Source organism: Oncorhynchus keta, chromosome 31 (assembly GCF_023373465.1).
Source record: "Oncorhynchus keta strain PuntledgeMale-10-30-2019 chromosome 31, Oket_V2, whole genome shotgun sequence".
Taxonomy (NCBI): domain Eukaryota; kingdom Metazoa; phylum Chordata; class Actinopteri; order Salmoniformes; family Salmonidae; genus Oncorhynchus; species Oncorhynchus keta.
Genome location: NC_068451.1, coordinates 14,818,551 through 14,841,693, shown reverse-complemented (window position 1 = coordinate 14,841,693; position 23,143 = coordinate 14,818,551). Strand labels below are relative to the sequence as shown.

The following is a 23,143-nucleotide window of genomic DNA, read 5'->3' as shown; positions in this document are numbered from 1 at the left end:
AATGTTCTTGGCGATGCTGATACAACGCCACCAGATGGCGCCTGAGTAAAAGCACATTGATCAGGGGTGAACAACTTCTGACTGTCCTCTAGGGCTGCATTCCTGGCTGTTTTTGATTTTCTCCTAACTGATAAAGTAGTACACACCCTGGGGAATCAGTGATATTAACTGTCAATGGTGTGTGCAATGCACACATTTGCCTTCCCAGAGTTAAGGTAGTTTAAATCAAAATGTTTATAAAATGATTTGGTTAGTGATTCACATTTCTCTGATACATTCATATTTTCAGTAGTTTTGTGTAGAGAGGATTTACCAATTGACCAAAGTTATGAAACATGTTGAATGTAAGATTTTAACCAACCTGAAACAGTTAATTTTATTATCACAAGAAGACTAGCCATCATGATCACATAACTGTATGAGCTCTATTATCAACTCACACGTAGGCAATACAGTCAGCCTTATCAATGAATCAGAGTTGTGACCCTGCTCACTTAATTAAACAGGCAATCTTCTCATTGGTTCATAAATGGATCCACCTATCCTTCAGCTCTTGCAAACTATATATACCTAGTCACTGTACAGTACCTTGTATAAAACAGGGTAATGAACAGAGCATTTTGAAGCATAATCGAGTCCAAATGGTTGTCCAAGTCAAACCCAGCTCACACCACTGCAGCAAGACAATTGAGGGAACTCAGCAAATAGTGGAAGCTAATATCTTATTACATGGGGCTGAAAATGTCGGGAAATCAGGTAGGAATGTGTTTTTGTGTTTAATATGCACCTTGCAATGTTCCCAGAAAGAGGTGTTGTTAACGAGTTATATGCTCTGCAGTCCTTCACTCAAAGGGCATTCAAGTGTCTGACATCTGTTTATCTGACGGAAGGTCTACCAATTTATTTTATTTAATATTTGATTTAACCAGGTAGGCAAGTTGAGAACAAGTTATCATTTACAACTGCGACCTGGCCAATATAAAGCAAAGCAGTGTAACACAGACAACAACACAGAGTTACACCTGGAATAAACAATAAACAAGCCAATAACACAATAAACATGTCAATGACACAGTAGAAAACAGAAAGTCCATATACAAAAGGCATGAGGAGGTAGGCCATAGGAGCGAATAATTACAATTTAGCAGATTCACATTGGAGTGATAAATGAGCAGATGATGATGTGCAAGTAGAGATACTGGTGTGCAAAAGAGCAGAAAAGTAAATAAAAACAGTATGGGGATGAGGTAGGTAGAGTGGGTGGGCTATTTACAATTGCATATTGTAAGGGAATTTATTTTCAGTGACGATGTACACTCAAAGTCTGTACGTGCCATTAAAATACATGTAGATTAAACTGTACACAACTTTTTGTCTTTTCCAGCGCTCACCGTCCGATTCATTACCAGAAGATTTATAGGCGAGTACGGTGAAATAGGTAAGCTTGCCAAATAAGTACATACATGTTGTGCGTAATGCTGACCATTTAATACATTATGATGTTTTTGATTTAATTCATATGTTTCTCCGTCAGAATCAATTTACAGTCATATTGACACAATTGACGGAAGGGAAATATCCTTCAACATATTGGACTCGCTCTATCCACAGGTAAACACTCTTGTACTACCCAAATGTCGCCATTCATCATTACGCATTTGCCAATTTGTCATCGAACCATAGTGACAACTCATACGTCAAGTTTGTATGTGTTTTTATGACAGTGCAATAAGTGATAAGTGAGAAACAACTTCAATGGGCAGACGGCGTGATACTGGTATACAGCATCTGCGACCGCTCCAGCTTCGAGGTAGTGCGCCAACAAGTGCAGCGCATCCGCCACGCCAGTAGGAAGATGTCTACAACAGCGCCCATCATCATTGTTGGGAACAAACGCGATTTGCAGCACCGAAGGACAGTCTCAAGTGGGGAGGACCGACTCCTTGCTATCTCAGAATATTGCGTATTTTTCGAGATATCCGCAGCTGAAACATACCACGGTGTTTTGCTGGTGTTCCATGGACTGATAGATCTTATCTGAGAGTCGAGAGCTCTGCGGAAAGGTGCTGCGGGTATTAAAAGTATAGTGAGAAGCATGTCAGCTGTATTCGGGAAGAAACGTGCAGAGTAATCTACCACAGGATAGACTACATTATGCGCAATGAGATTTGGATAGTCAGAACATGTAGGTAGCTACACCGTTGGCAATTGAGAAAAATTGTCTATGGCAGGTTGTAGTGCAACTGCAGGTGCTGAGAGGGAACTTATTTGGGAGGTTTTCAGAAAGGAGACATTGTTTATCTTGTAGAGTTACACTAAAGATTGAATTGCAGATGGAAGCAGTCATTCAATAATTTATTGTACTTTCTGAAGTTGAAAAGTAGGCTTACAGTACTGTTGATAAACTGTATGAGAAATCATGTGCACTTCCATCCTTCACTCAATATGTATTCAATGTGAAGCATGAGCAGGAATCTGGAGTAGCTGACATCTGACAATACAGTTGATCTGATGGCAGTCCTACCCATTGCCAATTGTTAGGGAGTTTCTGTTCAGTGACAATGTACATTCAGTTTGTAAAATGTTGAAGGCTAGATGTGTGTATAATCAGCAATGCAAAACAGCAAACTTCCCGCCAGGATGTCCTGACCGGATACCCAAATATGGGCATGCACACGTCATCCGGACATATGGTCATAAATCAATAGTTTGACACGTGCCGTCTACTATTTTCTCTCTAATGTGGATAAAACTATTTAATTTCTGTGTAATAAATATTTGGGGAAAGTTATATGTTGTAATGTTCACCTTTATGCAATGCATGAAACATGAATGGGTTATTCTGGGAAAGTACATGAATGATCTGAGTACTGTACTGTAGATGGGGAAATGGCACTTTATTTCACTCTTCATAACCTCAATACGTTTCACCGCAGCAATACAAATGTTATTTATTTCTTGAATACAACCAATATTATGTTGATGCGTACTGTAGGACAATCTAAATGTGTCATGTATTATATGTTATGAAATATTAAATGTTATGACATTGTAATGAAGACATACACATTTTCTACTGTCTATTTGATGCTCATTCCTCAATCAACACATTCAACATCATTCCATCATCCATATTTAGGCCAATCCATATTCTACCTTTAATCATGACAAGCTATGTTTCTCACGGCTACTTAGTGTAACAGAAAACAGAATGCGACATCAGGTTAGCACATAATTGAAGAATAGTTAGGTCTAATATATAATGGGGTGCAAGGTGTATAATGTCACATGATGCTCAGTTAGGAAACCAAAACAAATGTGGGTTGGCGTCTGTACATGAAGAAGAACGCCTGAATCTTTCAGTGACATACATTGACACATTTTGGATTCCAATGGACCGATCACAGATTATGTCTGCTGAACTATGGCCCCCTTATGTGTACCCACAAACTAAAATCAACTAATAAGTCTTACACCTGGGCCTGCAAAGGGAGGCCATTTCTAGGACACTGGTGACTTCTTAGTGCTCTGTCGCCTCCACAACGGGTATTTCGACCTCTTCTATATCGGCCTTTTCTGAGTGCCCAGGGTTGAGGTACTGCAGGATGGGGTCTAGGAGGACCTCGACAGCCCAGGAGCGGCGACGTACGGTGCTGGTAGAAGGGAAGGCCAGGGTGTCCATCTCCTCCAGGCTGTCCTGCATCTGGCTGTCCTGGCGGTCATTGTGTGGGTTGTCCGGGGTTAGCCCGGGGGCTGGGGCGTTGCCTCCACTGGATGAGCTCCTGCAGGAGCGGATTGACAGGCTCTTGCGTCTGAGTGGGCTGCCGTTTCCTTCGTCAAAGTAGTACTCAGTAGTCTCCACCTCGGGCACAACAGCACTGGACGAGCTCCTGCGGGAGCGGGGAGACATGCTCTGGTGTCTGAGTGGGCTCTCATCTTTTGCGTGTGCATTCTTCTCTGCGGTCTCCACCTCAGGTATAACGGTCTCGTCTGAGGATGGTTCAGAGCTCAGGTACTGGAGGATGGGTCCAAGGAGGACCTCGGCAGCCAAGGATCGGCGGCGCAAAGCACTGGTAGAAGAGACCTCCAGGATGTTGAACTCCACAGAGAGAGGCTCTTCATTCCGCATCTGGCTGCCCTGGCGGACGTTTGATGGGTTGCCAGCACTTGATGAGCTTCTGCGGGAGCGAACAGACAGGCTTTTGCATCTGGGTGGGCTCTCGTCTCTGGCTTCTGTGTGGTTCTTGGTGGTCTCCACCTCGGGTACAACAGGCTCGTCTGAGAGTGGCTCAGAGCTAATGTACTGGAGGATGGAACCTAGAAGGACCTCGGCAGCCAAGGAGGGGTGACTCACGGTGCTTGTAGAAGGAAGCTCTAGGGGGTCCAGCTCCAGAAAAAGAGGCTGGTCGTCTGGCTTCTGGCTGCCCCGGCGAGAGAGAGGTTGATCATCTGGCTTCTGGCTGCCCCGGCGAGAGATAGGCTGGTCATCCAGGTTACCAGCACTTGATGAGCTTCTGTGGGAGTGGGCAGATAGGCTGTCGCGTCTAGATGGGCTCACATCTCTTGCATCTGAGTAGTACTCAGTGCTCTCCACCTCGAGTGCCATGGCCTCATCTGAGACTTTCTCAGGGCTCAGGTCCTCAGTGGTCTCCACCTTGGGTATAATGGTCTCGTCCGAGGGTGGCTCAGAGCTCAGGTACTGGAGGATGGAGCCAAGGAGGACTTCGGCAGCCGAGGAGGGGCGAAGCACGGTGCTTGTAGAAGGGAGCTCCAGGGGGTCTAGCTCCAGAGAGAGAGGCTGATCCTCTGGCATCTGGCTGCCCCGGCGAGAGAGAGGCTGGTCATCTGGCTTCTGGCTGCCCCGGCGAGAGAGAGGCTGGTCGACAGGCTTCTGGCTGCCCTGGCGAGAGAGAGGCTGGTCATCGCCGTTGGCTGGGTTAGCCGGGGCTGGGTCGGGGACTGGGCTGGAGCCTGGGGGATTGATATTGCTGGATGAGCCCCTGCTTACTGAAGAGCGATGACACACAGCGATGGTTAAAGGGAGATCCAGGTCCTTGAGCTCCAGAGATAGAGTCTGGTCATCCTGCTTCTGGCTGCCATGGCTGCTGTTGGGCGATTTGGCTGGGGCTGGACTGGGGGCACTGGTTGAGCCCCTTTGGGAGCGGGCATACGAGCTTGTGCGTTTGTGTGGGCGGCCGTCCATGGCCTTGAGAAAGAGGCTATTGGCAGAACTGCGGCGAGTGGTGTCAGAGGACATGGATTCCTGGTGGTTGAGGAAGTCCTCCACATCCTGATCACTTGGCTGCTGGAGCTGAGACAGAGACAGAGATAGAGAGAGAAAGAGAGACAGACAGAGAGACAGAGAGAGAGACAGAGAGAGAAAGCGACCGAGATAAAAGGTGGGGGTACACAGGGGATTAAGACTGTGGGGAATATACATACAGAGCGACATATAAGGGCAAATAAAGGAGAGATTAGACGAGGGGAGATGATACAAAGAGGAAGGTTAAGTAACCTAGTAAGGAAGGGTGCAACTATAATCTAGAATGCTCACCATGTTGTAGAGAGGGGTGCTGTTGACCAGCAGCTGTAGTAGGATCTTGCCCAGCTCCTGCAGGTCAGCCACCACAAGCTGCACCTGAGCAGGCAGTCCCAACAGCTGCTTGACGGGCCCCAGTTCAGCCAGGACCCGTACCTGGGCCTTCAGCTGGTCCAGGGCCAGCCTCCTCACGACCCCTAGACGCAACACCTGGTATATGTAGAGCAGCTGCAGTCTCTGGAGCACAGAGCCGACCACCTCCAGCAACCTGCTCAGGCCGATCTGATGATACAATGATAAGGCACTTAGCTGAAGACTGACAGACTTATAATGGCAGTTACAGTTGAAGTCAGAAGTTTACATACACCTCAGCCAAATACATTTAAACTCAGTTTTTCACAATTCCTGACATCCTAGTAAAGATTCCCTGTTTAAGGTCAGTTAGGAACACCACTTTTTTTAAAGAATAATAATAGTAGAGAAAATTATCTATTTCATTCATGTGATATTCCCTGTGGATCAGAAGTTTGGTAGCATTGCCTTTAAATTGTTTAACTTGGGTCAAACGTTTTGGGTAGCCTTCCACAACCTTCCCACAATAAGTTGGATGGGTGATTTTGGCCCATTCCTCCTCACAGAGCAGGTGTATCCCCGGTCAACAGCACTGCACCCCCAACAGCAACTCGCCCAAGCCTTCCCCATTTCTCCTTCTCCCAAGTCCGTTCAGCTGATGTTCTGAAAGAGCTGCAAAATCTGGACCCCTACAAATCAGCCGGGCTAGACAATCTGGACCCTTTCTTTCTAAAATTATCTGCCGAAATTGTTGCCACCCCTATTACTAGCCTGTTCAACCTCTCTTTCGTGTCGTCTGAGATTCCCGAAGATTGGAAAGCAGCTGTGGTCATCCCCCTCTTCAAAGGGGGGGACACCCTTGATCCAAACTGCTACAGACCTATATCTATCCTACCATGCCTTTCTAAGGTCTTCGAAAGCCAAGTCAACAAACAGATTACCGACCATTTCGAATCTCACCATACCTTCTCTGCTATGCAATCTGGTTTCAGAGCTGGTCATGGGTGCACTTCAGCCACGCTCAAGGTCCTAAACGATATCTTAACCGCCATCGATAAGAAACATTACTGTGCAGCCGTATTCATTGATCTGGCCAAGGCTTTCGACTCCGTCAATCACCACATCCTCATCGGCAGACTCGACAGCCTTGGTTTCTCAAATGATTGCCTCGCCTGGTTCACCAACTACTTCTCTGATAGAGTTCAGTGTGTCAAATCGGAGGGTCTGCTGTCCGGACCTCTGGCAGTCTCTATGGGGGTGCCACAGGGTTCAATTCTTGGACCGACTCTCTTCTCTGTATACATCAATGAGGTCGCTCTTGCTGCTGGTGAGTCTCTGATCCACCTCTACGCAGACGACACCATTCTTTATACTTCTGGCCCTTCTTTGGACACTGTGTTAACAACCCTCCAGGCAAGCTTCAATGCCATACAACTCTCCTTCCGTGGCCTCCAATTGCTCTTAAATACAAGTAAAACTAAATGCATGCTCTTCAACCGATCGCTACCTGCACCTACCCGCCTGTCCAACATCACTACTCTGGACGGCTCTGACTTAGAATACGTGGACAACTACAAATACTTAGGTGTCTGGTTAGACTGTAAACTCTCCTTCCAGACCCATATCAAACATCTCCAATCCAAAGTTAAATCTAGAATTGGCTTCCTATTTCGCATCAAAGCATCCTTCACTAATGCTGCCAAACATACCCTTGTAAAACTGACCATTCTACCAATCCTCGACTTTGGCGATGTCATTTACAAAATAGCCTCCAATACCCTACTCAAACAATTGGATGCAGTCTATCACAGTGCAATCCGTTTTGTCACCAAAGCCCCATATACTACCCACCATTGCGACCTGTATGCCCTCGTTGGCTGGTCCTCGCTTCATACTCGTCGCCAAACCCACTGGCTCCATGTCATCTACAAGACCCTGCTTGGTAAAGTCCCCCCTTATCTCAGCTCGCTGGTCACCATAGCATCTCCCACCTGTAGCACACGCTCCAGCAGGTATATCTCTCTAGTCACCCCCAAAACCAATTCTTTCTTTGGCCTCCTCTCCTTCCAGTTCTCTGCTGCCAATGACTGGAACGAACTACAAAAATCTCTGAAACTGGAAACACTTATCTCCCTCACTAGCTTTAAGCACCAACTGTCAGAGCAGCTCACAGATTACTGCACCTGTACATAGCCCACCTATAAAGATTTAGATGCAAGTGGCTGTTCCACTGGATGTCATAAGGTGTATGCACCAATTTGTAAGTCGCTCTGGATAAGAGCGTCTGCTAAATGACTTAAATGTAAATGTAAATGTAAATAATTTAGCCCAAACAACTACCTCTTTCCCAACTGTATTTTATTTATTTATTTATTTATTTTGCTCCTTGGCACCCCATTATTTTTATTTCTACTTTGCACATTCTTCCATTGCAAAACTACCATTCCAGTGTTTTACTTGCTATATTGTATTTACTTTGCCACCATGGCCTTTTTTGCCTTTACCTCCCTTCTCACCTCATTTGCTCACATCGTATATAGACTTGTTTATACTGTATTATTGACTGTATGTTTGTTTTACTCCATGTGTAACTCTGTGTCGTTGTATCTGTCGAACTGCTTTGCTTTATCTTGGCCAGGTCGCAATTGTAAATGAGAACTTTTTCTCAACTTGCCTACCTGGTTAAATAAAGGTGAAATAAATCAAATAAAAACTGATTCAGGTTTGTAGGCCTCCTTGCTTGCACACACTTTTTCAGTTCTGCCCACAAATGTTCTATAGGATTGAGGTCAGGGCTTTATGATGGCCACTCCAATACCTTGACTTTGTTGTCCTTAAGCCATTTTGCCACAACTTTGGAAGTATGCTTGGGGTCATTGTCCATTTGAAAGACCCATTTGCAACCAAGCTTTAACTTCCTGACTGACATCTTGAGATGTTGCTTCAATATATCCACATAATTTTCTTTCCTCGTGATGTCATCTATTTTGTGAAGTGCACCAGTCCCTCCTGCAGCAAAGACCCCCACAACATGATGCTGCCACCCCGTGCTTCACGGTTGGGATGATGTTCTTCGGCTTGCAAGCCTCCCCCTTTTTCCTCCAAACATAACGATGGTCATTATGGCCAAACAGTTGTATTTTTGTTTCATCAGACCAGAGGACATTTCTCCAAAAAGTACCATCTTTGTCCCCATGTGCAGTTGCAAACCGTAGTCTGGCTGTAACGGCTGTTGGAAGGAGAGGACCAATGTGCAGCATATGTGTTCATGGTAGATTTAATAAAGAAACTGAACACTAGAACAAAAAAAACAACAAAGCTGAACAAACAAAACAGTTCTGTCTGGTGCAGACACACAAAGACAGAAAACAACGACCCACAAACACAGGTGGGAACAGGCTACCTAAGTATGGTTCTCAATCAGAGACAACGATTGCCAGCTGCCTCTGATTGGGAACCATACCAGGCCAAACACATAGAAATACAAAACCTAGACTACAAAACATAGAATGCCCACCCCAACTCATGCACTGACCAAACTAAAACAGAGACATAAAAAAAGGAACTAAGGTCAGGACTTGACACTGGCTTTTTTTATGGCGATTCTGGAGCAGTGGCTTTTTCCATGCTGAGCGGCCTTTCAGGTTATATCGATATAGGACTCGTTTTACTGTGGATATAGATACTTTTGTACCTGTTTCCTCCAGGATCTTCACAAGGTCCTTTGCTGTTGTTCTGGGATTGATTTACACTTTTCACACCAAAGTACGTTCATCTCTAGGAGACAGAACGCGTCTCCTTCCTGAACGGTATGATGGCTGCATAGTCCCACAGTGTTGATACTTGCATACTATTGTTTGTACAGATGAACGTGGTACCTTCAGGCGTTTGGAAATTGCTCCCAAGGATGAACCAGATTTTTTTTTTGAGGTCTTTACTGATATCTTTTGATTTTCCCATGATGTCAAGCAAAGAGGCACTGAGTTTGAAGGTAGGCCTTGAAATGCATCCACAGGTACACCTCCAATTGACTCAAATTATGTCAATTAGCCTATCAGAAGATTCTAAAGCCGTGACATCATTTTCTGTTTAAAGGCACAGTCAACTGAGTGTATGTAAACTTCTGAACACTGAAATTGTGATACTATGCGTTATAAGTGAAATAATCTTCCTGTAATCAATTGTTGGAAAAATGACTTGTGTCATGCACAAAGTAGATGTCCTAATCGACTTGCCAAAACTGTAGTTTGTTAACAAGAAATTTGTGGAGTGGTTGAAAAACAAGTTTTAATGACTCCAACCAAGTGTATGTACATTTCTGACTTCCAACTGTATATGAATTTCATCTTTGGGGAAATTGTTGAAGGACCCTTTAAAGCGATTTCTCGCCACTATTTGTGAAGTTGAAAAAACAAACATGACAAACTGACAGTCACTGTAAAACTAGTCAATTAGCCATAAAAAGCAACCAATGTCCGTCCACTGCCAAGAGGATGTCATCTGACCTGGAGGACACTTTGAATATGACCGTTGATGAAATGCGTCATTCTTTTTAAATCTGTTCTCTTCTGCATTATAAGATCTGACATATCACATCACTTGTGATGCCTGGCAGCGTAACTTGTTTACCGCAGCAGTAACGTGGAACTAGAAGCAGATCAAATCACACTCCAGGCTTTTACATGTGAGCTTGTAGTGCGGATCAACAGCTCCAGATAGGCAAACACATTTGACCAAGTCTCTAGAACTAGGCCAAAAGTACCACAGTTTTGGTGGGGAAGACAACAAGTGGTGGGAGAGGTATTTGGGTCAGCTAAGTAACAGACTATACCCTTGTGTTCCTGCTGTGTGAAACCAAACCAAGGATTCTGGTGAGGAGACAGGACACTGGCCCAAAGTAGCCTGGGGACAGACTCAGGGCAAACGTAACAATGCAGCACCTGCTGCCAAATTTCATCAATGTAGGACATCTGAGGACACCACACACACACACACACACACACACACACACACACACACACACACACACACACACACACACACACACACACACACACACACACACACACACACACACACACACACACACACACACACACACACACACACACACACACACACACACACACACACACGCAATCGCTGTCTCACACACTCGATTCTGTCCCAGTGCCTCAGTCTCTATGGGAGAGTGTGCAGGAGCATTAATGAGGGTGTTTGTCGACCCTCATTGGTGGGCTTTCAGCACCAGCCTATTCTCCTCTCTCTCAAGCCAGCAGCCTGCAGCAGCAGTTAGGGTCATTTATCACCAATTACCCCTGGGAAAAATGGGGACTCAGGTCGTTCCATCACAGCAAGAGGTTCAAGCAAAGAGGCTGCTGGAAACCCTATAGCTGTAAGGAAAAACATATAATATCTCTACAAAAATGCATTAAACATTTCCTAGTGTTACTGTTCATTTTTATATGTTTTTATTCAGTAACTACTTTGACAGCTTCGCTATACACCCAATTTTAGGTCACTGAACCATAAACCTAAAAATGTATGTATTACAAAACAATCCATTGAAATTCTAGTAGTTATTCTTCTCAATGTTCATCCTCTTTCCTAAAAGCCTCCTTGAGGTGACCCATATAGTGACCCTGTTATTGAAAATATCCCCCAATTTCAACTGACCTAAACCCAGCTTGAGCTTCATATCAACAGTAAGCCTCACAATGAACGAATTTCTAAACATGCCACCATAGTGTTTTTTGTTAGTTTCCACAACTCTTGCATTCAGAGAGCTGTGTATGTTTACTGTCTGTGTCTTATTGGTCCATCAAAGTCTTGCCCCCCAGCCCTCATATCTCCTCATCGCTCTGTGTGTTTGTCTGTCTGAGTGTGTGCTGCAGGGGCAGTGGTAGGCTCTAAAGCTCACATAGGCCAAATCCCACAGGGACCATTCTCAGGACGGGAGGTAGCTTAGTGGTTAGAGCGCTGGGCCAGTACCTGAAAGGTTGCTGGATTGACTCTCTGAGCTGACAAGGTCAAATCTGTCTTTCTGCCCATGAACAAGGCAGTTAACCCACTGTTTCCCAGTAGGCTGTCATTCTAAATAAGAATTTGTTCTTAACTGACTTGCCTAGTTAAATAAAGGTTAAATGATTGATTTAACAGAGATTACAGAGGAGGTCAACAAAGAGCAGCTGAGGTGCCTGAAAATGCTATGTTTTATTCATCCATTTAAAGTTATTCTGTTGTGATTTTATCATTACATTGTTATTATCATTATGTTTTACTTTTAGTGTAAATTATTATATTGTCTGAATGTTAGACTATTTTAACTGTACATATAAATGTCTTTAATAATACCTTGTTCGATTTTGTGCTGTACCCTGATTGAGTAAAGAGGAGGCGGTGTAGTTTATCATGATGGATGCGAGGTCTGACAGCAATGAGGAACAGATTGGTGTGTGGAGGAAAACGAGAAGGAAGAGAAAGGTGTAAAAAAAACAGGGGAGTGAGACACGGAGGGTGGGAAAGGATGGGTGGTTCAGATGAATGAGAGTCATAGTGTGAGAAAGGACGAAGAGGAGAGAGCAGATTGACCTGGGCTAGGACGTGATACGTGTAAAGCAAGAGGGCTGTAGTTGAGGCTACAGGCACAGCCATAGAGAGGGTTCTAGGTGATTCTCACCCTTTCGGTAGCATCCTGTAGCATCCCCATGGCCTGCTCCAGCCTGTTTCTGAGCTTCAGCAGGCGGTGGTACAGCTGCAGGCTCAGATAGAGCAGAAGGCCTCGGAACCGCGTCCATAACCCAGGCTCATCCTCCCCATCTTCATCCTCATACTGCTGTGTCCTCCTCTCCCACTCTAGGCCTGGGGAACACACAGAGGCAAATCAAAAGACAAATATAGTGTGGTCAACTCAACAGAAAGATGTAGATGTGTCTTTGTTGCCAAAACCTGCCCTCGTAACTGTAGCGTCCAATATTCGAAGAAGACTGGACACAGCCATATTGACAGAGCGAGGTGTTAGGGACATATACTTCCCACTGGGAACACACTGGTTGAATCAACGTTGTTTCCACGTCATTTCAATGAAATGACGTTGAACCAATGTGGAGTAGACGTTGAATTGACGTCTGTGCCCAGTGGGTTACTAGTAGTTGGTTGTATTTGCACAGTAGGCTATGTGTAATTTCTTCCACACAGGCATCACAACTCCTTTCACCCCTTCCAAACACCTCTTCCCCACACACAGAGCGTCATCAGTGTGACACACTGTCTGATCAACGCAGTCTATGCACTCTACAATTACACACCATCATCTAAAAACATGCTTGATTGTTTACATGTTGATGAACAATGAAAGGAAATAGAATTTACAAGCACACTTTATATTTCAAGTGAGGATATGAGTCACTATGACTTGATAATGTACTGCAATGTTACCAAGACAACAGTGCATCACATCAATCTGGTTGATTTGATCTAATTTCATGTTGATTTGATCTCCTTTACAGACAGCAGGATATCAATTATGCTCTATTTTAATTAGTTATTTATTATAATTTTTCCTATGATTAAAATATTTACAAAACAACACAAAAAAAACATTTGAAGAATCGTTTTTATTCTCAAATCTGTTATTATGGATGTCATTGTGTATTAGAACAGCCTCAAAACAAATTAGTAGGGACATTATCAAACACTTGAAGAGCATTAACAACCCCTGTGGTAAAGCTCAGAAAGCAGCAATAGGATGACCATGCAGATTGTGGAGTACACTGTATACTGTTACCTGATTTTAGACCAAAGACCTCATAAAGCATTCATGAATACACTTCAGCGGAAAGACAGCCTCCCAATCCACCATTCGACAAAGACTGTGTAAAGTGCACTAGCCCCTCCACTACCCTCCACCAAAACTCACGCAGTGTAGCCGTCAGGGGCATGTACTTGGCCATGGCCTCCTCTGAGCGTGTGAGGATGTCGTCCAGGCCCGAGGTGGCCATCTGACCCAGCTGTGACTCCTGCAGAGCCAGGAGGTAGTACCAGGTGGCATCGGTCAGCTTGTCCCAGCGCCCCTGTATCCCGTCCAGCTCATCATTCACACGCAGTTGCACGTCATCCAGGGTCAGAAAGAAGGCATCCTTCAGGTGACCCAATACCTGTGGGGAGGATGGGTGTGGAGGAGAGGGTTGTAGGGAATAGGGTGATAAAGAAGTAGCAGGGTGTTAAAGGGAGATAATGAAAGAAGTGAAAGATGGAGCGTGAAGTAAAAGGGGGAGGTGGGAGTGGTAGAATAGTTGTAGATGATAAGGTAGAAAGAAAGGGAGAGAGGCAGTTTGGAATTTAGAAAAAGGGAAAAAAATTATCAGTCAGAGCAATAGTAGGATGTTATAAATGGAATCCATCCAACATGACTAATGGTCAATAGCAGTAACCTTCCACATAGTCTAACGCCATTAAACTTAATGTCAATGTCAACTATTGAAACTCTGGTAATGCATCTAATAGACTATAAAGTGGTGTGAAAGGTCAGTTAATGCTGGAACAATCAGAATGTGTCTCCGATAACAGACCAGTCAGTCAGCCTCACACACTGCATCATCACCCAGTGGGCCAGGCAGAACAGAAACAGAGAGAGAAGAGACCCACCTCCTCTGTAGACTGGTGCAGGACGGGAAAGTTCTTTTCCAGCTGGTCCAAGCCCATACAAGCATAGTTATTGACGACCTCAACTGCAATGTGAGGGATGGAAACCAAAAGTTAGAGTTATTTTGTGGTAGCAGTGGCATCCATGTTAAAGTTATTCACATTTGACATTTTATATTTGATGGCAGATGAGAGTTATAAGGCAATAGGGTATAATCAATCAGTAGAGTTTTCAGTATTCAGTGGACTCACTCTGGGGCTCCAGACTAAGTAGGAGAGGGGTGGCACGGAGAATGGCAGCCTGGGACGCATTACGCACCCCAATCTCAGCCACGCCCCCCACCACACCCAGGAGCGGGTAACGGCCTTTTACGTCCATGTAAACTGAAACAACAGTTTTCAGGGCGGAGTCGAAGAGCGGCAGACTAGCCACACGTTGCACGACGTTGGCCTGGGGATAGAAGGACAATTTACTCCCTTGGAATCAAACGTTTAACCCCTGGTTATTGTTTTTATATATTTTCCAGCTCACCTCAATGTATTGATTATTTGTGTACGACATGTCCTTTTCACCAATCCTGTAAAACAGAATATGTAGAAAGAGTGAATTACCTTAGTGACTGTCAGGCAAACACCTCATAGGGACACAGGGGGCAAAGCAGAATACCCCACATCTGTTTCATAATTACTTCCTTATCTTGAATCTAACGTCTAATGTCTAATGTCTAGAATCTAATGTCAGCTGCTAGGGTGCCACAATGATATCAGTTGTTCTATGCTCCGAGCATGGAAATCTAGTTATCCCTTCAATGGGCGCTGACCATACCCAAGGAGGATGACAGTGAACAATGGGAGTCATGAAAGGGAGTGAACTGTTCAGCAGTGCTGCAATGAAGAAACCATTTCAAACAATTCTGTAATTAATTTAAGTAACAGTAAGGAACTCAATAAATATTTACATAAACCAGAGGTCATCCATCCTTACATCCAGGTTTTAGTATGATCAAATATTAAGCCACAGCCTAGTTGTATTGACCAGAAACATAAACACAGAAATCAATTCTGCTCACACTATCAAATGTAAAGGAAAATACTGAAAGACAAGAGAAATACATGCTTCGAATCAGATCAAGTAAGCAGAGCTTTGGATAGAATTACTGTCAATGATATATATAAAAACTATATGCCAACATAGGCTACCACTAACACCTTGTTGTAGCCCAGGCTAATGACTCCATCTGCCGTAAGATTGACCAACTAGGTAGCCTTGCCTAGGAAAATAAGGAAACATTTCTTGAAGGCTGATAAAAACAATGGAATAACATTCTTACCTCAGATAATTGTAGTTTTAAAGATTTGAAATATAATATGAAATTTAACAAACTCTTCTCCAAGTGTTTATGCAGCTTTGGCTCGCACAACTTTCAATTCAGCCTATCAACTCCTGAGCTTCCAGAGCCGTTCAGCACTAAATAAGTATAGCTGCTGAAGTGCACGGGTTATGACATCTTTTCAATTTGGAAAGGACACGCATGTGATCGAACTGCGAATCACATTTTTGCACTCATCAATTAGAGGAGCATAGCAAATTGACGGATACCTTGCTTCTGCATTGATATTTCATGCATATTATTAAAAGCAGCCTCTCTATGTATTTTTTTGTTGATGCTTGTTTATGGCCTTGTACTGTTTGTAAAGTGCACGCTTGTTATTTCTCTTCTTCTGTGGTGGAATGTCTACAACAGTCACGATAACAGCTGAAAACACCCTCCGGAGGTAGAAGGGTCAGCATTTGAATATCAGGTATTCCAAGTCTAAATTAAAGCCTAGGTCTACTACTTAGCCCTTCAAAAACTGTACTAGACCTTAATGTTGAAGTAGGGGCTTTTAATGTCCTATCCCTTGCAACAGTCACTGAATAAATAAATGAAACATGCATAAGTGATTTGATTTCCAAAGCATCATTGGAAACACCATACACCGATTCAATCAGAAAACATGAATAGGCCTACAGGCACAAGATTGAGTCAACTTTCTGTGACTACTGAAATTATTCAGAGATGAAGTTGCTCACGGTCTTAAGAGGGATTGACCCTGACATAGTAGATGATGTTACAACTTTTGAAAAGATGTTAAAAGTATCTGAAAGCTTACTACAACCCCATTAGTCGTCTAGGTAGACTAATACATTGATTAGGGTCTAGATAAACATGGCCAACTATAGCTTTGCCACTTAACTCCATTACTTAGGGGTCCTGGTTGGTAGGCTAACATAACATGGGTTCCTGAGTGATGTAGTGGTCTAAGGCGCTCCATCTCAGTGCTTGAGGCGTCACTACAGAAACCCTGGTTCGATTCCAACTGGCTGTGATTGGGAGTTGCATAGGGCAGTGCACAATTGGCCCAGCGTTGTCTGGGTTTGGCCGGTGTAGGCTGCTATTGTAAATAAGAATTTGTTAACTGACTTAACTGACTAGTTAAATCAAAAACAGCACCATCAATGGACACGGAGCCCCACTTGAGGAGGCTATTCAAGTTCGTCAGCTCTAATGACTCAATTATGTGAACCAGTTTAGAAGTGACGTGTGATTATATGGGAAAAACAACCCAAGAAACTTTCAAGTTAACTCATCTGGGCATTTCCAAAATTGAACAGAAGATACATTGTTAAGCTAATTAAAATGAAATGCCACAGATATCGTTAAGCAGAGTTTCACTGACATTAACAGCTCCTAGCCATAAGACTGCTGAACAGTTCATCAAAAGGGTACCTATGTACTATTTGCATTGACACCCTTGTTTTATTCGTATCTATTATTATTTCTTGCAATGAGGCAGGATTTTGTCCTCTTGCACAGGATCAATGTACACTCACTGGACACACACACACATATATATATATATATATATATATATATATATATATATATGTACTTAGCCTTGTTATTGTTATTTTTATTGTGTTACTAATTTTCCTTTAGTTTATTTAACAAGTTTTACTTTTTAAATACTCTGCATTGTCGGTTATTAAGGGCTCGTTCGTAAGTTTCCATTTCAGGGGTAAGGTAGAATTCGGGGGATGTGACAAATAAAATTGGATTTGATGAGGCCTAACTACTTGACCTGAACAAAGGCCAACTGTGGTAAAACGTTTTTTATTTTCTACACTATTACTTCCATTTTCCCAGCTCTAAACAAAGGAGACATCTTTATTCAACTTCATTCCCACATTCAAGAACATTTTCATGTTTTATTTCTAATAAAACAATCCTTCTATCACAGTTGAAGGCTGATTCTTAGTTTAGAGGGAAAGATACTAGCTTAAGGTAGAGGTTATTCACATAATACACTTTCTCTAATTTCAAGCCAAATCTGAAATTGAGATAATTTCAGTTTCCAAGGAGTGGAATGCACTTGACATGAATGGACTTCTGTATAGTGAAAGTTCCCAGAAGCCATGCTGAATTTCACAGATGACTCCATGTCAAATCTGACCATAATTCTATCCTCCTGACTCCTACTTACAAGCAGGAAAGCAGGAAGCACCAGTGACTCGGTCTATAAAAAAGTGATCAGATGAAGCAGATGCTAAGCTACAGGACTGTTTTGCTAACACAGACTGGAATATGTTCTGGGATTCTTCTGATGGAATTGAGGAGTACACCACATCAGTCACTGGCTTCATCAATAAGTGCATTGATGGCGTCGTCCCCACAGTGACTGTACGTACATACCCCAACCAGAAGCCATGGATTACAGGCAACATCACTGAGCTAAAGGGTAGAGCTGTCGCTTTCTAGGAGCGGGACACTAAACTGGAAGCTTATACGGAATCCCGCTATGCCCTCCATTGAACCATCAAACAGGCAAAGCGTCAATACAGGACTTGGAAGGAATCGTACTACACCAGCTCTGACGCTCGTCGGACGTGGCAGGACTTGCAAACTATTACAGACTACAAAGGGAAGCACAGCTAAGAGCTGACCAGTGACACGAGCCTACCAGATGAGCTAAATTACTTCTATGCTCGGGTTGAGGCAAGTAACACTGAAACATGCCAACATTCACAAGGCCGCAGGGCCAGACGGATTACCAGGATGTGTACTCCAAGCATGCATTGACCAACTGGCAAGTGTCTTCACTGACATTTTCAACCTCTCCCTGTCTGAGTCTGTAATACCAACTTGTTTCAAGCAGACCACCATAGTCCCCCCTGTGCCCAAGAACACTAAGGTAACCTGCCTAAATGACTACCGACCCGTAGCACTCGCGTCTGTAGCCATGAAGTGCTTTGAAAGGCTGGTCATGGCTCACATGGACACCATTATCCCAGAAACCCTAGACCCACTCCAATTTGCATACCGCCCCAACAGATCCACAGATGATGCAATCTCTATTGCACTCCACACTGCCCTTTCACACATGGACAAAAGGAACACCTATGTGAGAATGCTATTCATTGACTACAGCTCACCGTTCAACACCATAGTGCCCTCAAAGCTCATCACTAAGCTAAGGACCCTGGGACTATACACCTCCCTCTGCAACTGGATCCTGTACTTGCTGAAGGGGCCGCCCCCAAGTTGTAAGGGTAGGTAACAACACATCCGCCACGCTGATCCTCAAAACGGGGGCTCCCCAGGGGTGCGTGCTCAGTCCTCTCTTGTACTCCCTGTTCACTCATGACTGCACGGCCAGGCACGACTCCAATGCCATCATTAAGTTTGCCGATGACACAACAGTGGTAGTGGCCTGATCACCGACAAAAACGAGACAGCCAATAGGGAGGAGGTCAGAGACCTGACAGTGTGGTGCAAGAACAACAACCTATCCCTCAATGTGATCAGACAAAGGAGATGATTGTGGACTACAGGAAAAGGAGGACCGAGCACACCCCCATTCTCATCGACTGGGGCCAAACTTTCTGCCATCCAGGACCTCTATACCAGAGGAAGGCCCTAAACATTGTTAAGGAGTCCAGCCACCCTAGTCATAGACTGTTCTCTTCGCTACCACACGGCAAGCAGTACCGGAGCACCAAGTCGAGATCCAAGATGCTTCTTAACAGCTTCTACCCCCAAGCCATAAGACTCCTGAACGCTAATCAAAGGGCCACCCAGATCCTATTTTACACTGCTGCAACTCTGTTATTATCTATGTATAGTCACTTTAATAACTCTATCTACGGTACTGTTCAAAAGTTTGGGGTCACTTAGAAATGTTTTATAGGTTATCTACATAGGCATACAGAGGCCCGTTATCAGCAACCATCACTCCTGTGTTCCAATGACATGTTGTGTTAGCTAATCCAAGTTTATAATTTTAAAAGTCTAATTGATCATTAGAAAACCCTTTCGCAATCATGTTAGCACAGCTGAAAACTGTTGTTCTGATTAAAGAAGCAATAAAACTGCCCTTCTTTGGTCAAGTTAAGTATCTGTAGCATCAGCATTTGTGGGTTCGATTACAGGCTCAAAATGGTCAGAAACAAATAACTTTTTTTGAAACTTGTCAGTCTATTCTTGTTCTGAGAAATGAAGGCTGTTCCATGCAAGAAATTACCAAGAAACTTAAGATCTTGTACAACGCTGTCTACTACTCCCTTCACAGAACAGCGCAAACTGGCCCTAACCAGAATAGAAAGAGGAGTGAGAGGCCCCGGTGCACAACTGAGCAAAGGTACATTAGAGTGTCTAGTTTGAGAATAGATAAATAGTACCCGCATAACACCAGTCTCAACTTCAACAGTGAAGAGGCGACTCTCTTCCTCGGTCCAGTGTCTGGGTTCTTTTGTCAATCTTAATCTTTTCTTTTTATTGGCCAGTCTGAGATATGACTTTTTCTTTGCAACTCTGCCTAGAATTCCACCTGTGACAAATAAAATGTGATTTTATCCCCCCCAAAAGCATGGAAGATGTCCTTGTTGCAGCACATGGGTAACCTCAAGCATATCCACAGGCCACATAATAGCTTCTTCCTTAAAAGTAATGAAGATGAAATAAAGTCCATGTAGCATGACTATAAAAAGTGGTGTAAATGCATTAACACAGAAATGATTGATTTGTGTGCTTTTATGGGATAAATAGAGTCATAAGACCAATGGTCTTTATGAGCTCAAATGAAAAGAGGAACTGTACACTAAAGATTCATATTGGCAGGTGTCTTATCTTAATTTTATTTTCTTCAAACAATACAAAACATACACAGAGGCAACAAAAGACAACATACAGAAGCACACAAACTTCAACTACATCACTCCTGCCCAGACCCACCTGGTCCCACCTATCTCCAGTGCCTGCACTACTCTCTGCCACATATCCTTGAATAGCACCATTTTGTTCCTCTCCGTCGTCTACATTCTTTCAATATTCAGATAATGACGTATATGATTTTTCCATTGTCTTAACGATGAAGGATTGGTTGATTTCCAGTTAAGTATATGTTTTTTCAAGACAATTGACGAGAAGAATATCGTCCAACCCATCGGCTATCTCACTGCTCCACTCATTTGGCATGTCTTGAAATATGCAGACAGACGGATTAAAAGTAGGCCTACATTTATATTGTAATACTTCTGACAGCTAGCTTTCTAACCCTGACCCTAATTTTGGGATTTCTCCATTCCCCAGAAGGCATGAATTATTGAGGCATTGTTAGTTTTACACTTAAGACACGACTGTCGTTGTGCTGTATCATTTGTGAATGTTGCCTCTTGAATAATACATTCTGTACATTATTTATTTCTGGATTCAGCGTAAATTGTCGTAATTTCATTAGTTATGTTGCAACAGTCGTGTGCCAATATTGGTTCTTTTTAGGTCTTGGTTACAATAGTTTATATTTTCTAAGAGGTTGTCAGTTGGATAGGCTATCTGCAATATTTTCTATATCTTACCTACCATATGAATATATTTGTTTGACTCAAATAGGATACCCTCAAGATTGTTCTGATGTACAAATGGACATTCCGTGATAATAAACTTTTAAGTTGTACGTATTCGAAAATATCTACATTGGTCAGTCCAAAATGGCTTCTTGTAAGGGGTACATAATCAGTGGCAGGGAAGTCAGACACAGGTGAGCAGAACTTGGTAAAAGCCATAGTAGTTTAATAGCAAAACCCACGGTATAAAGATAACAAGATAAGTTGGGTACAAAAAACCAGTCGCGCACCAAGCAACACGTGCACAAGCACTTACAATAAACAATCCCACACAAAGACATGGGGGGAACAGAGGGTTAAATGCACAACAAATTATTGAGGGAATTGAAACCAGGTGTGAGAAAAAAAAGACAAAACACATGGAAAATGAAAAGTGGATCGATGATGGCTAGAACACCGGCGACGCGACCGCCGAGTGCCACCCGAACAAGGAGAGGACCCGAATGAGGCGGAAGTCGTGACACTACTTAATTCTGTCATGGAAATAAATGTATTTGTATTTACGGTTTCTATGCCTTTAGTTTTCCATGTGGACCATTTTATTGGTGGATTATGAAAAGCTATCCAATGATTGTTCCATAGGGCTGTGATTTTAAGGAGTGATATTTATTATTGTATAGTTCGTTACATGTTATTTTATATTGTTAGAGTGTTCTTAACTTTGAAGTTATTAATGTTCTTATCTTTATCATTTGAAAATAGACACGTGAAAAGATTCTGGGGGTGAGTATGCAAATCTTCAATATCTGATTCAGAGGGGTTGGGTTAAATGTGGAAGACACATTTCAGTTGAATGCATTCAGTTGTACAACTGACTAGGTATCCCCCTTTCCCTTTCCCATAACCCTTTTTTACTCATTGTTCTTCTTTAGTGCATTTATCAATATGTCTCAATTAAAAGCCTTGGGTGGCAGAGTGATACAATTGCAAGTCAGACTTAGGGAGATTTTATTTGCCCACATAAAGTCTGTTATTGCCGAGTATACTTTTTTTAAAGAATGTCTTCGGTGGGGTAATTGGTATTACCGAAAATAAATATTACAACTTTGGGAGCAATGCCATTCTGAAGAGGTTTGTTCTATCTGTAAGATTCATGGGAAGATTGTTCCATTTAAATGAATCTGCTTTGATATGGTTGAGTAATGGGATAGTGTTATCTTTATATACTTGTTGTTTGTTGTCATTTATTAAGCATCTTAAGTATTTGATATTTTTTGTGGTCCACAAAGGATTGCATGAGTTGTTATTTTATGAGTCCTGTCTCATTCTTTCTGCAAGCGGTTCAATTGCCAAAGATAACAGAAAGGGGGAGAGAGGACATCCCTGTCTTGTGCCCCTTTCTAAAGCAATTTCGTCAGATAATGTTGTATTTGTGTACATGTATATTTTTGCTTCAGGATATTTATTATATATTTTTTATTAAATGTATTATCTCAGCTGGAAAGTTGAAGGCTTCCAGGGTTTTGAATAAAAAAGGCCGTTCAAGACGGTCGAAAGCCTTTTCGGCATCATCAACCATTATTGATACATCTATATCTTGTTTTTCAGTGTATTGTACTGAAATGTGTTATTGGATTTGTTTGTAAATGTATATTTTTAATAAACCCTGTTTAATTAATAAGTATTATCTGGTAAGACTTTTGCCATTCTGTTGCTTGTAAACTTTGTATTTATTTTATTGTTGCAATTTATTAAACGTATGGGTTTGTAGTCTGCAGTGCTCTTCAGATTTTTCTGGTTTTAAATATAACTGAAATAACAATTTGATAGAATGTGGTGAAAATTCTACCTTTAACTAATAATGAGGAGAGGCCAAGTCAATAATCAATCAAGGTATTACTTTTATTAAAAATACATTATAATAAGGAGGCTGGTCGCACCACTCACACAGATAAAATGGAGTGAGAGCCTCCTGTACTAATTTATGTAGTCAAGCTACCACATGC

The 23,143-nt window shown here is 42.8% G+C and overlaps 2 protein-coding genes across 2 annotated transcripts; one reads left to right on the top strand and one right to left on the bottom strand.

Moving 5' to 3' along the window:
- The first annotated feature begins 544 nt into the window (after window positions 1-544).
- LOC118364531 (ras-related and estrogen-regulated growth inhibitor-like protein) lies at window positions 545-2,382 on the top strand. Its single transcript, XM_052489662.1, has 4 exons — window positions 545-756; window positions 1,385-1,438; window positions 1,535-1,636; window positions 1,734-2,382. Exons 1-4 carry the CDS (start codon window positions 642-644, stop codon window positions 2,039-2,041), a joined length of 579 nt encoding a protein of 192 aa, XP_052345622.1. The 5' UTR covers window positions 545-641; the 3' UTR covers window positions 2,042-2,382.
- Window positions 2,383-2,404: 22 nt separating this feature from the next.
- On the bottom strand, window positions 2,405-15,701 carry LOC118364530 (uncharacterized). Its single transcript, XM_035746144.2, has 8 exons — window positions 15,586-15,701; window positions 14,787-14,832; window positions 14,507-14,705; window positions 14,258-14,340; window positions 13,530-13,767; window positions 12,291-12,472; window positions 5,555-5,821; window positions 2,405-5,311 (listed from the first exon to the last, which is right to left on the bottom strand). Exons 2-8 carry the CDS (start codon window positions 14,814-14,816, stop codon window positions 3,521-3,523), a joined length of 2,790 nt encoding a protein of 929 aa, XP_035602037.1. The 5' UTR covers window positions 14,817-14,832; window positions 15,586-15,701; the 3' UTR covers window positions 2,405-3,520.
- Window positions 15,702-23,143: the final 7,442 nt, after the last annotated feature.

Coding starts and splice junctions, on each gene's coding strand:
- LOC118364531 (XM_052489662.1), top strand. CDS start 642: ATGGTTGTCCAAGTCAAACCCAGCTCACACCACTGCAGCAAGACAATT. Junction 1,439..1,534: donor AGGCGAGTACGGTGAAATAG/GTAAGCTTGCCA, acceptor TTTCTCCGTCAG/AATCAATTTACAGTCATATT. Junction 1,637..1,733: donor CACTCTTGTACTACCCAAAT/GTCGCCATTCAT, acceptor CAGTGCAATAAG/TGATAAGTGAGAAACAACTT.
- LOC118364530 (XM_035746144.2), bottom strand. CDS start 14,816: ATGTCGTACACAAATAATCAATACATTGAG. Junction 5,822..12,290: donor TACAGGATGCTACCGAAAGG/GTGAGAATCACC, acceptor TTGTATCATCAG/ATCGGCCTGAGCAGGTTGCT. Junction 5,312..5,554: donor GCACCCCTCTCTACAACATG/GTGAGCATTCTA, acceptor TCTCTGTCTCAG/CTCCAGCAGCCAAGTGATCA.